At 36.6% G+C, this 14,599-nt stretch overlaps 1 protein-coding gene across 1 annotated transcript in view; it reads left to right on the plus strand.

The window, feature by feature from the left end:
* ADK (adenosine kinase) overlaps positions 1-14,599 on the plus strand; it is a 268,966-nt gene that overhangs the window by 223,253 nt on the left and 31,114 nt on the right. Inside the window, exon 8 of the mRNA XM_054382192.1 lies at positions 5,050-5,164. Within this exon, the coding sequence (XP_054238167.1) occupies positions 5,050-5,164 (115 nt within the window). The remainder of the gene's footprint in view (positions 1-5,049; positions 5,165-14,599) is intronic.

A 14,599-nucleotide genomic window follows, 5' to 3' on the forward strand; every position in this document is an offset into this window, starting at 1 on the left:
TATATGTTTATTGCCCCCTTGAGCTAAAGACTTGTAATGTGCCTGGTTTGAATTCAGTCCTAGTGACAAACGGCTTTTTTTTGGTGTCTGCTAACTACCATCATATTAACCTTTCCATTAGTGCTTGCTTAGAGATTTTAGCACAGTTCCTTCTGAACATCCTAAATCTGCCACATTTGATTACAGTGTATCAGTAAAGTGCACAATGATTATGATCTTATCTCTTATTACCCCCTTGGTTGGCAACAGCTCGCATGTCAAGTATACTGACAGAGTTGTGTAAAAAACTTGCTAAGTGTCTAGTCTTGTTTTCCTGTTGTGCTGTGGAAGCAAAAAGAAATCACACTACTAATAAAGCACCTTAGGAAAAGTGTACACAGCTTAAAATTAGCCTTTCTGATAAAAAGAAGAAAAATTTACGTCAGTTCTCAAAAGCTTATAAAATTCAGTCTGTGATTTATATTAAGAATAGAAAACTAGTGAAACATGGAAAAGTTAAGGAAAGGACTGGAATGACCCAAGCAAAAATCAAGAGGATATTTATTGTAGAAATGATGAAAAGTTGAATTGCAGCCTGGACAGAATTTTTTTTTTTTAACAAAAATAATCAGAAATATTTTAGCTTTGAGCATCAGTCTTGACTACCTTCTTTTTTTAATTGGTTTTGTTTTGTTTTGTTGTTTTTAATAATCTGCTTTTCTACCTCCCAGTAAATTCAAGTTAATGTGAACTAAGCATGGATTCAGTTAAGCGTCTGAAATAGTTCTTGAAAAAAAAGTCCAATCAAGTGAACTTCGAGAAGAAATAGACCTTTTCTGAAGGAATAAAATCTTGTCATAGGCAGGAGAAAACACTTCCATGAGACAAATCTATTCTTTTGATTTGTAAAAGAATCATGTTCAAAGGAATTTTTATTTTTATGCCTCATCCTACCAAGAGTACTTTTCTGAAATACAAGGTATTTTTGTAAAATCCATCGTATTATTTGAAGACCATTATTTCCTTCATTTTATCTCCTGACCAACACTTATCTGTAATAATCAAAAGCGGAACATTACTTCTCATGCTGACTTTCCCTGGAATGCATCAGTGTTTTCTTTTTTGTGAATCTCATGTTCTATGACGTTCTAAAACTGTTCAATAAGTAGTAAAATCACTGTCTGTGAAAACACTGCTTCATACTAATTGCATGTTGCAGTCATCTCAGTAATCCATTATAAAAGTCACAATTTTTGTCCCAGGGACTTGATTCCCTCCAAAATGGGAGAACGATTGTTAGCATACTTTAATCGGATGGTTATAATATGTTTCAAACAACAAAATTACCAGGACAAAGGTTTATGAGTTTGAGGTTTTTTTAATGGTTACTTGCTGTTTATTCTATGAAGGAATTAGGAACCCAAAACCCTGCTTTAACATAAAACTTAGAGTTCAATTCTGTCAACCCAAGAAGTAAAATGTTAACACATCAGTAGGTGTCTAAGAGGTTAGTAGCAGCCCCTATGCAAAATAACTTTTCCTGCTAGAGGCAGGGGTCTCCTTTGGTTGGGGAACCAAATTAGAGAGTTTTGGTACCCTGGACCAGATTTAGGTTTTCAAGTTAAAGAGGTACACTGCTCACGTCCACTGTTTTCAGTGAATTTATGCCTGTTTAGGTCAGGTGTTTGGTAATGCCAGCTATTGCATATTTGTCCACAGGCAAAGATCAGAAGACATAGTTTGACTAGCAGTCTTAACTATGCAGTTTTTCACATACCTCTGACTGATCCTAGGATATCTGATGTACTTTCTTTATATGCATATATTCCATAACTTGCTGGAATGAATGCCACATGCAAGATTTTTCAGGTGCAGCATCAATAGCCAAATCATGCTTATGTAAGATTTGTATGTCAGCTTTGTTAGATCAGATTGAAGTATATAACTGGATATGTTTGAGTATCCTGTGAATTTAGGACACGATATAGAGGCTATAAGACCACAATCCAGTATGGTCTTACCATTCATCCATGTCTGTAAATATAGGATGCATTAAAAAGTCACAGTAAGTGTGCAAGTACAAGTCAGTACTAAACAAATATTAATAATTTCAGTTATTTGAAAATATTATGTATATTCTGAACATAAATAGGAGATTACAACATTTCATGATGTTTGCCTGATGATGAAATAAGAGGCATAGTACCTGCAGTATTAAGCTGTAAATATTTCCATATTATAAAATGTCACAGTTGAACTGTAAAAATACAGCATAATGGTAAGGTGGAGATATATTGTGGAAAAGTTAAAGCCTCCTCAACGCTGAGGTTGCAGCTCTTCTGTGATATCTATGCTATTATACTCTCTTCATTTGAAAAATTTCAGTAGAAAAATTGATTTTGGCTAAAAATGGCCGAGTTAATTCTCAAAGAAGATGCTACTCAGTCTGCACAGTCAGACACAAGCCTGCAAAACACTTGGTTTTGAAATTCCTGCTTTTTAAAGAAATTATCTCTTTTCACCTAAATACCTTCCTTCTGCTCTAAGATGCTTATTATTCATTCAGTTCTTTCTGAAAATATATGTGGGTTTTACTTTCTTTCACTGTCTGCTTTATTTCATCCTTTACTATCATTCTTCACTATCTTTTTCCTCAAGGTCCTCTTTCCCTCATAAAAGTTCATCTTTGCTCTTCCTTAAACTGGAGAAATCATCTTTTGATGGTGCCATTTTCTCAAATTATAACTTCCTCATTTTCCTTTTAAATTCAAAGGGCATGCATATACATTGCACAAATATCTTCAGGCTCTTTGATTTCTGTGGCTGCTTTGCTCCACCGTAGATATGCTTAATGAAGTCACTAGTAGCCACTTCCTACTTAGCAAAAACTAAACACCTCTCTCCTGTTTCCTTTGATCTCTGTGATGCTTTATTGCATTTTATAGTTCACAGATCTCTTAATCATCAAGGCCTGAAATAGTTCAGAATTCAGGTGAACCTTCAGAAGCCTGCATCTTACCAAGCTGGAGGGCTGTAATTCTCATCCATCCCCTGTTCAACAGCTTGTGCCACCAGCTGACACCTGCTACTCACAAATCTCTTTCAGAGACATCTGAAACAGAAGAGCAGCCATTTCATTTTTTTTTTCCTCTGGCCTCTTTTAGTGACTCCTCATCTTTTGAGATTATGAATAAGGTGGCCCCTGTTCACTGTCTTTAATCTGTGCAGAGGTTCAACGTTCCTCTTTTTTTTTTTTTTTTGGTAGAAGATGTCGCATTCTAAAAGCTGTGTTAACATTCTAAGCAGGAGGAAGGAACTAAAAAACAGAAATAAGAGTGTAGTATATGGAAATGAATAGTATAAGAGAATTTTTAAAAGAGGCAAAAAGACAACAAAGAGAAATTATTTTAATGTTTGGCAGATATGCATAAATCACTGGGCTCACTGACTACCAGAGTAAAGAAAGGTGAAGTGCTTGAAGATCAACAATATTATCAAAAATCAGCAAGTAACCAGGGCTGAATAGCATGCAGATTATGGTTCTTGAAGTGTTTAACTGGCTTGCTGATGAAAAATAACCAGTCTCTTGTTAAAACCAGCAGCTGCAGTCGAAATGACACACACTGTATCAGTTTCAAAATAACTATATGGAAGATAAAAATCAATTTATCAATAACGTAAACTAATTTTAACAACTGTGGTAAGTTATTTGAAACCACTCTGCGGACAGTTTTATGAATTGTGTTTAAAAATTAGTCAGGATTCATATCAAAGAGAACACAAAACAATACAGAAATTAGTGCTGTGTTTTTATATATTCAATAAGAGGCCCTCACCAAATCAGTTATGTTCCAGTGTAGTTGCTTGAACACAACAGCAAACTGGGGAAAAAAGTATGATGTTATTTAACAGATAAGCATAAAGTAGGACATGGTAAGTAGCACAGAGAACAATCATACTCTTTTTTACTTTTTCTAATTAAAAAAAAAGTATAAATGATGGCAAGAAATAGGTTAACATATTCCAAAGTTGATTTGTAAAACTTACTGACTTGAGATAAATCTGGGAACTAAAGCTTCCCATATGGCATTATAACAGGATTTGATGCTTATATAAATAACAGGAGTACCTATATTTAGAATGAGATTAGAAAGTAAACTTGTATTAGATTAAGTAAATTAGAAATTTAAATACTTGTGTTTCAGATTGTAGGACAACTATGAGAATATGAAGGATAATATTCTAATGACAAGTTGCACTGCTAAAGTTTCTTGCATCAAATTAAACATTTCAAACTTGTTGCTGTCAGAAACATTGATGGATGAGAGGTTTGGTTCGGTACGCCAGTTTCTCTCTTCCTGGCTACATGCTCTGTGGTGTACAGAAGTCACTTTGAAGCAGAGATTCCTGACATTTTTTGCAGCTTAGCTTTACTTCAGAAAACCAGGGATGTTATCTGTGCCCCACTGAATATCCATTTCACCCTTTGCTTCCTAGCATCTCAATTATGCAACTAGCTAGTGATCAGAGAGCATATTCACCTGAGCTCCACACCCTATAAGGTTCTGCAGCGTACAGTCAGTTAACTTGCTGATATAGCTGCTGTAGGGAAGTTAGAGAAACAGTATTTGTAATCCTGATGTAGTCAGAGGGCTTATAGTACTACAAAACCTGACTAAATTAGATGAAAATCAGGCTCAGAGTTTATCCAAAGCATTCTCTTACCGATTTGATTTTTAATTTTATGATCGGTAAGATTATAATACAGTCAGCAGCAAAGAAACCCACTAATTGCTCATTAGGAAATGCTTTGTAATTCCTTTGTTAGCTTTGCAGTTTTGCAGCAATTGGAGTAGCTGAACTATCATTATCAGGATTAAAAACAACAGTCTCATTGTACTACATAAAGTCCTAAGAGAAGGGTTTATTTTAAAAATCTTCCTCTACTGGCAATAAAGTCTATTTTATACTTATCTGTAAGCAAATCAATCTTTGATCTGCTAATAAAGTTATAATCTCTCACTGCTCTAGTATATTGGTAACAAGAATTTTCTTTCCCTCTATTAATAGACTGAAGACATTAAAGAGATAGCCCGGAAGACACAAGCCTTGCCAAAGGTGAACACTAAAAGGCAACGAATCGTAGTCTTTACCCAGGGGAAAGATGACACTGTACTGGCCACAGGTATATTTTTCCAAATATTCCAGTTAATCAAAGTCGTGGTTTAACAATTGATAACTTAAATGGTAGTCAAAGCATTTGCCTTTTGATGTTAGTCTGTGATTCTCATGTGTTATGCTTTTAATTGTTGTAAGATTATGAATTAGTTTAAGAAAGTAATATTTCACAGGAATGCCTGAGAATTTAGTTCTGAGCGTGTTAAGTTCTTTTTTTATAACACAGATCTAAAATATTGATCCAGTTAGTTTTACTCAGATTTTTATGACTTGAGATTTTATCTGTGTAGCCATCTTTGCTGCAAACAAGAACACACTATGCCTGCTGAGAACAGCTGGGCAACAGCATAGTATATTTAAACATTTGTGAAGAGGAGGAAGTGAAATCCAGTGCTAAGTGAATTTCCAGGCTTTTTTGCTTTGAGCAGAAAGTCTCACTTTAGCTTTTCTCAGCCGTCTGCTCTTCAATTCTCAAAGGAGTATGTAGGAAAAAGGTGTTCTAGCAGGGATACAAGTCATTTGTGCTGTCTAAATTGATGATGTACGACACACAGATTTAAGCATTATAAACATGACTGCCAACCTTTTGACAGTCTCTTTAATTCTGTCCTCCTGTGCTTCTGGACTAAATAAAGCTATTAAAAACATGTACTTTGGCAAGCCATTTTAGTTGTTCATTCCTTCACAAGGTAAGTTATTAGTCAGGGCTGAATTCCTCCTTTGGAAATCAAGTGAAGTTGAGGAAGCTTTGCACCTGAGGGACTGGTGCTTACTCATATGATGTTTGCCTCAAAATCAGAATTAGTTTCAGACTGTGCCTGCAGGGCTAGGCACAAAGTAGGTATGTCAGTGCTATACAGATCATTCCTAGCAGCAGTTTGAATGATTTCTCCAGTAGTTTGCTTTTCCCCCCTATTTTGTTAGCTACGGACTGGTTTAAAGAAAATAGAAAGTACCCAGAGAGAGTTAGGCATGTGTATCTTACTGAATAGTAATGGAAGTGTTGCTTCTAGAAGGTTACTGTGTTACATGTATGGCCCGTATGGAGGCACTCCACTTGATTATTCTACAGTTGACTGAAAAATAGCAGTATAAAAATGTTTTTATACATAAGCTAGTAATAACAGTAGTAAACCTAAATCTTATATGTAACCCTTCTGCGCTCTTATTTAATTTTCACTGTATACTTATTTTATTCTTCAAGCTGGAGTTGTTAACAAATCCATTAATCCTTTCTTTGATATTTTTACAACTGGGAGCCTATTTGAGGGCTGACACTTGCTAATCTTAGCTGTTTGTTTGCTGTGAAATGAACTTAAATTAGAGAATGCACTTTATATGCATGATAAATGCAAGATGGATAGAGAGTGTATGCAATGGTGTCAGCTACAAAAGCAAACATGATAAATGTTAAGGCAGTTTTGAGCCGTGAGATAAGCTATTCAGTGCACAAGCATAGCTGAATCTCTTTGCTGTGTTGTTATTCATGGCAGCCAAATAAATGTCAATAATAAAAGAGAATTAAAGATTTTCATTTCCCAGAGGCAGTCCTCTAATACAGCTTGATCTTTCATTTCATTTGTAATTCGTTCTCATGTCAGGATGGAATCATTCGCCAGGCTCTGTGTGTCATGCTAAGTCATTTAATAATGATTAAGAACATAAAAATGTTTGGCCTGTGGGGCAATTCTTGAAAGAGATACCAATTTGTTATTGTTTTCCCCCTTTTTTCTTCCTTTGGTGTGGATCAACTTTTACCCACCTCCTCACATTATAATAATAATAATGAAAGAAGGGAAACATGTCTTTTGATTTAGCATATGATGATACCATAGAATGGTATAGAGTGCCACTAACACGCTTTTTTCAACACTAATTAGGTCTAGTTGTGCTTTGAAATCTGCCGTGGAAAGTGTAAGAAGTTTCTGAATGATCTTTGGAAGAATTGCTGCATTTAGGAGTAGTTACCAGTATAAAATTAGTTTCTTTTTTTCTAAGGTACAGGAGAGGCGTACTTTTTTTTAAGAAGTGTGCTATGTGTGGTTGTTTATCCTGCCTTTCTGAGGAAACAATATTGTCTCAAAGAGTTTGTGCCTAGTTTAAAATAGTACTTGCTAATCAGCTATGGCTTTGAGTATGCTTATTGGTACCTTTTGCTTTATATTTTTCCAGGTTAATAATAATAAGAACAATACATTTATTAGTTGGGAGACACTTCTGTCAGTAGTGACTCAAACAGAGGGAATCAGTGTCCAGGCAAAGGACGCTCTTCCCTTCTACTACTCCCTTTAACCATCCTTCATCAGCTGTTGGGCAGATCACATATTCCAATGGTGTTCTGAAAGAGTGCAGGATGGAGCTGGAGGTGTGAGAGTAAAAGACTTTAAGGAGAAATTGGTCTTCATGGGTTTTCGACCTTTTGTTGCTCCTCCCCTTACCTATTTTCCTCAAGGAAAGGTCTTTACTCTGACAGCAGCACAGCACAGCACTACTGTGAGCCATGAGAGTAGAAGTAGATGGCTTTGATCAGGCTGCACCCTGTAAAAAGACACAGCCAGATGGCCAACCCCCTCTTCTTTCTCTTTCCCCTACCCATGCAATGGCAGATGAGATAGGCAACACTGAGAATGTAAGAGCATCCTTAGCAGAGCTCTCTTTCCTCTGTCAAAGACTCTGCATACTGTTCAGGACAAGGTAGCCATGGGGTTAGACTGAGAGGGGCTGGATTATGAGGGGAGGAGTGCACCTCTTTGGTGTATAGGTTGAATGAGGAATCAGATAATAATGAGGGGATACACTTCCAGCTTTGGCTAGAAGAAGAGGAAATAATGTAGATAAAAGGGGTTGTTGCAGGTTGCCAGCTCATTTGTGAAAGGGCACAGAATTATATATTCTGGAAATCAGATGAATTAGATGTGGCATTTCTTTTTTCTTTCTTTTCTTTTGTTCTTTTTGTGAGATAAAGAAGGCCAGATACAGATTGTTACATGTGGAGAGCACTGTGGCAACAGTTGTTGATTCCTTGCTGTTACAGAGAGTTGAAGTATTCAAGGAGTAGAGAGTAGGGCAGAAAGGCACAGTTTGTCACCAAAAGGAAGAAAGATTAACCAAAAAGTTCTGAAAGTGTATCTCTTACAGATGAGGAAGAGAGATAAACTAAGGTAGCTAAAATGTCCACTTCTTCCAAAAATCTGGCCCAGCCATACTGGTTTGGTCACCTTAGAAATTGCTGCAGTTTATGCAACATTGTTTTCATGCTCCCCAAGGCCACTATTGGCTTACCTCAAGCAAACCATGAGCTGTGGGCCTTCAAGCACAGATTGACAAGCAACTTAGAGGTCTTTGCAACTGGAAGCAGATCACAAAAACAATGAAACCCAATAGCTGCATCAGCAATCCCAACCTAAGCCATTCCTATTTGTCAGTCCAATTTCTTTGACTGTCTGAACTATTTGTGTTTTCGGAGGAAAAATGTCTATCTCTGTATCATGGAGCACATTGGCTCTTTCTACTGTCTGCTCATATCTTCTCCATCACAGTGCTCCAGCCTCAAGGCCCCTTTTCTCTCCCCTTGCTTCCTGTTCTCTGTCAGTAGGAATAATTGAAAGGAAAAGGCAAGCACAAATTCAAGCTGAGTGTGATCACTGTGTTTCATAGGGAAGGAAAGAAGTGTTTAGGATTGGCACACAGGAGCTGTGGCAGATGAACTGTTGACTAAATTAACTGTCAGCTTCTAATAAGACTACACAGATCATGCGTAAATGATTGTTGTCTGAAGTTTTCATGTGATTGAATCATAGAATGGTTTGATTTGGAAAAGGCCTTTAAACATAATCTAGTCCAGCTCCGCTGCAGTGAGCAGGGACATCTTCAACTTGATCAGATTGCTCAAAACCCAGTTTAGCCTGACCTTGAATGTTTCCAGGGATGAGGCATTTACCACCTCTTTGGATACCCTGAAGTGCATTTTTTATGTCAAGTTTTCTCTTTTTACTGAAGAACTTGAAGGCATTGGGTCTTCATTTTTGTCTATAAATATGTAAAGGGCAAGTGTCAGGAGGACAGATCCAGGCTCCTCTCATGGATAGATCATAGGACAAGGGGCAACGGGTACAAGCTGGAGCATAGGAAGTTCCACATAAACATAAGGAAAAACTTTTTCACTGTGAGGGAGACGGAGCGCTGGAACAGGCTGCCCAGAGAGGTTGTGGAGTCCCTTTCTCTAGAGACAATCAAAACCCGCCTGGATGTGCTCCTGTGTGACCTACTCTGGGTGATTTGCTCGGCTGGAGGGTTGGACTAGATGATCTTTTGAGGTCCCTTGCAACCCCTAACATTCTGTGATTCTCAGTGACCCTAAGAATTGGCATTGACAGAAACGCCGTTATTTTCTCTAACATCAGAATGCAAAATGACTGAACTTCGATGAAACTGTCTTAAAAAAACATAGCCTGTGAGAGATACCTGTGACAAAACCTTTCAGTACAGAGGATTATAGTTTGGGAAATATACTGGTAACTGAAAATAAGATCTATGGACTTTCTTACCAGGAAAGCTTATTTGAGGAACATATTAGGTTAGTTCCCTGTATGGATGCTTCTTGCCCGTACCAGGAAGTGTTTGGCTGTCAAGACTCTGATCCCACTATCACAGCCTTCTTCCATCGTATCATTCCTCCCAGGCTTGAGATTCTGGATTTTACTGAGGTTTCCTGATATTAAGAGATACAGTAATTGCATGTTTTCAATGTTTTTTCTCTGTAACCACAAAAAAATACATCTGTGGAGAAAACAGAGAGAGTTAATGAACACATGCAATCTCCTGATTTCAAGCAGCTGGAGCTTTTAAGAAATGCACCAAAGATCACAAGCTCTGGCAAGAACATATATGTCATATCAATGTGTGTGCTGTAACATTAGTCAGAATCAAATGCTGTAAAAGATATCCCTTTTACAGAGTTGCTCATAACATTTCTAAACAAATTACTTTCAGTCAGATATGTTTTATGACTAGTCTTGGCCCAAAGGGAAATCTTTGGAAAGTCTTAGCAAAATCAGTTCAGCAATGGAAAAACATACTTTTATATTGAAATATTTGCATAATTCAAAAACAGCTGAAGCTACAGACTTTAAACTTGGCTTATTTCATAGCTTTAATAGAGGAAAGAAAAACAATCTGAATTTGAAAAAAATCACTTCAGCATTTTTTAAGTTATGAATTATGAAATCTGGCACATTCAGGCATGGACACAGATTTTTCCATTCTTTTTTCCCCCCAGTGTTTGCAAGACCACCCCTTTTTAGGATACATTTGGAATAATCTCATTTGTTAGAATATGGCAGCAAAAATGAATATTTTAAGGATTCAAGCATTAAAGCCACCTCAGTTAGGGCTTACTAACCACTTACACCTTTTTCAGGATTTTTGATACATTACTTGAGATATTTCAGGAAATGTATTAGCAGTGGTGGCAAATAAGGTAAAATGAGAAGGATCCTACTTGAAAATTTCTTAGTGAACCTACTACATAGTACATAGTGAAACAGTTTTGTGAATCTCTACTTATCACTATTGTTATATAATCTATTCCATGAATTAAACAGCCTGTGCAGCGTAGCCAGATTAGTATATTGCCATAAAACTTGCAACTTTATCGAAGTTTACAGCCTGCCTACTAAACTTTTGGTTTTGGCATAATACTGGGCATTTACCTCTCCCTCTTATTCTGAAACGGGATACTGAGCTAAGTGAATAGTGGTGTCACCCAATACAACCATTCTCAAGGTTAGTATGTGCAGATATGTTCATAAATTAAAAGTTTATGCTTGGATAGATCAAAACCTGATCTAAATTAAAATAATGACAAAGTTATCGATAATGTGCTTTTATGAAGCCTCTTTCATTTTGTAAGTACATGTTAGCTCTTAAATACATTTTGAGAGTTTTAAAACCATTTGTCTTAGGTGAAAATTGTGGAAAGTAGTGCTCAAATCATAATGGTATGATGCTGTGTGCTTTCGGGGGGAATAAAAACAAGTGAGGTTCAAACGTGCAGCCTACTCTAAGCAGAGGTCAGTAGATTTTCTTTGGCATATTATGCTGCAATTTTAGACCAACATGTTACCTTGTAAGTCTATCTATAAAACATGGAAGTATTTATTACTATTGACACTGCTGACATTTTATGGTGAGCCTGTTTGCAGCTCCTCTTCTTCTAAGTTACTGAGTATTGTGTCTGCTTCTCTAAGCATTAAGAAAAAGTGGTGGCTTTTTGGTTTTTGTTTTTTTTTTTTACTTACTTACACTTTAAAGTTTAGCCTTCCAGACAGGAAAACCTTGACTATATTTTATCACCCAGCCTTCCTATCTGTTTACACAAACAAAAGTAGTGTTTTGGACCTGTGAAAACAGTGGCTGAGTTGTATTACTGGGTGCTCTCTTTTTCACAGGATTACACACTTTCACTTGTGCCATTTATATTCACAAACAGAAAGAAAAGTTTAAAAAATGGGAGTGGATTTAGGAAAAAAACCAAAATTTTAGTCCTCTAATAGCATAGCAAATGAGCCAGAAAGCCTTTTAAAATTATATTAGTTCAGTCGTGGCTTAGGAAACCACAAAACCTAAATTAATAATGAACATTTCTTGGTAGAGAGAAATAAAAGCAAAGCTGGAAATACCATTTTGTAACTGAGACCATTCATGCTTTCATACTGTGTGGGAGAGGAGGTCTGAGCATTGCATTATTAAAGCCTAAGCTCCTGGATATTGGTATCTTGACTGGACTTAAAAGTGTATCAACTGTTGCATCTCAAAGAATGCCTGTACATGTATGTACACATCTGATGTATATGTGTTTCGGTAATTTCATACCGATTTAAGAAAAGGATGTCTTTTCTAGTCTAAAGTGTTAACGCACCAGTTTAGCCCAGAAATTGAGAGTGAAGCGTGTATAATCACTAGTAATAAAGAATTTTCAAGGCAAAACTGTTCCTCTTACTAAACCTAGCTCAAATTTCAGGTGCTACAATGAATTTACAATCCGACAGTCTGAAGAAAAATTACCCTTTTAAGCTGTGAAAAGGGCATGTTTGTTGAAGGACAATAAATACAGGTCCCTATTCCGTTCTGTAGGGCTAGATGGTATTTCCACTTAGAAGAATTTCAATATTTGTTTCTCAGATAAAAATGCATAGATTTAGAAAATCAGGGATTTTACCATAAGTCTTAAAAGGATTCTTAGAGGTGTGTGTCTTAATATACAAATCCACTGCTTAGGCAGTAGAAATTGCATGATGTTGGAGAGGGAAGGCCTGTCTTGCTTGACTCTGGAGAGCAAAGATGAATTAATTTACAGTAGGATGATTCAGGTGCTATTAAATCTCAAAAGGACACTCTTGTTCAGGGAAGAAAGTACCTTAGACCACTGTAGCTTCATTTTTTTGGGTGTTTTTTTGAGAAATCAGGCCTTCCCTGTGGTATTATTCCTCAATTAGAGCATCCACATAGAATTAATTTATCATAAGTTCCTAATGCCTCCTGTATACATGGCTGTTACACTTTAAAACTGGTACCATTTTACTGGTGACCCAAGGGAATTGTGAGGTGGTTCAAACAGGAAAAAAAAAATTACATTGGCACAATATCATTCTATTTGCTCAAACTACAAAGCCAGAGAACTACTACCAAAAAATCCTGAGACAGGATTGTAGTAATCAAGCCTTCTGGTTGCCAAGGCAGGCCTCTAGTGTTCCAGGCAGTGCCGGAAGGAATGGGAATTCACCTTATTCTTTATATGGCTACATAGTCCTCAGAGCACAAGAGACTGAGACTTTGGTCCCTGGCAGTTTTAAGATAGAAAGCTCAGAAATCACTGGCTTTTGCTAGGACATACGTTTCCATCCTCCACTTTTCCCCCACACTGCCCAGCACTTTTCCACCCTCATGGCGAACCAGTTCAGCAGTCTGCACAGATTTGCAGAAACGTACCCCAGTAAAGTATTGCGTGCTCTGATCCACCTTATTTTCAGGGTACAGGTAAGTACTAGTGCCAGCATGGAAGGCGAGAATGCAGCATTTGCAGTTGAGGGAGACAAGGATAAGACTATAGTACCTGTGAACTGCAGTGACTCAAATTGCTGTGGAGCCTCACTGTAAGGCATAAAACATGACATTTTATTCTGAATTTTCATCTAGCAACAAAGACTGTAGTTCCAAAGTTGGAAGGAAAGTTGCTTCTGCTGGTAATATTGTAGAATTATGTCTGCAAAGCAAAGAGTAAAGAGCAGGGAGACAGAACCATGATTATACTGTTAGAAGGGAAACAATCTCTTTGACATCTCCCATGCTTGAAAACCAACAGTTTTGTCATAGAACTATATTAAAAGAATGATGAGACAGCAGAATTGGTCATTCAGTCATTAGGAAGCACTGGATCTAATGACAGCCTTCTAAATTTAATTTGCACTTTTCACGCATACATCTAATTGATGCAACTTTGTCCAGATTATCCCTGCTTTCTGAAGATGACAACTGCCCCTCTCTATGTATACCAAACAGGAAATTCTGATAACTTTTATTGTTTTCAGCAACTGTTTCTGCAGCTACAATGTTATGTCACTCTAAATATATCTTTCTACCTTTCTAAACAAACTTTAAGAAGATCCAAAACTACATTTAAAATAATTATCCTATGAACTTTTAATTAAATTTAAAGTTCTACATTTTCTTTTCTATACATGCATTCTGTGTTGCTGCAATGTTTAGTATTGGATGCTGCCCATTTCTTCTTAAAAGCATATGCTTTAATGAGTTGAAATCTGAAACCTATGCTTTAAAGGTTTGTTTCTCACCTTCTAACACTTAAGTTCAAGTCATACCAACGGGATGGCCATTTTCTGAAATTAATCAGTAATTTTTTTACAGATAATTTTTAAGGCATTTGATTTCTCTTTACCCTAATTTAATGTGATTTTTTTTTCATTTTAAGAAATTAAATGTATGCCTTGTTCAGCAAGTTTCATAATAGATCAATAATTTGTTGGCTTAACTTTTTTTTTCCTGTGGAGATGTGGGAAGATCAATGTCTGTAGTGCCCTAGGGTCATGATCAATACTTTTAATAAAACTTCCTCTTTTTTTTTCTTTCTTTTTTTTTTTTTTGCTTGCCTTTGTACCTTTGTATGCTTTTGCTTTTATTAATGAGCTTTTCCTTTAGGTTCAGACCATTAATGGTTTTCAGATACTGTCATACTGCCCAAGGTCAAGGCCAGTTTGAACTTATAACTCTACTTACCAGTGATTAAATCTATTGGATGGGCTTACATGTGTTAGAATACATAGGATTTTGAAGTACTGCTTTCTAGAAACTCAAGTTAAAAGCAAATCTTAAATAAATAACAGTTGTCTTGTTTATGGATCTCATATTGGCATTAACATCACAA

This window comes from Indicator indicator, chromosome 7 (genome assembly GCF_027791375.1).
Source record: "Indicator indicator isolate 239-I01 chromosome 7, UM_Iind_1.1, whole genome shotgun sequence".
NCBI classification, from domain to species: Eukaryota; Metazoa; Chordata; class Aves; order Piciformes; family Indicatoridae; genus Indicator; species Indicator indicator.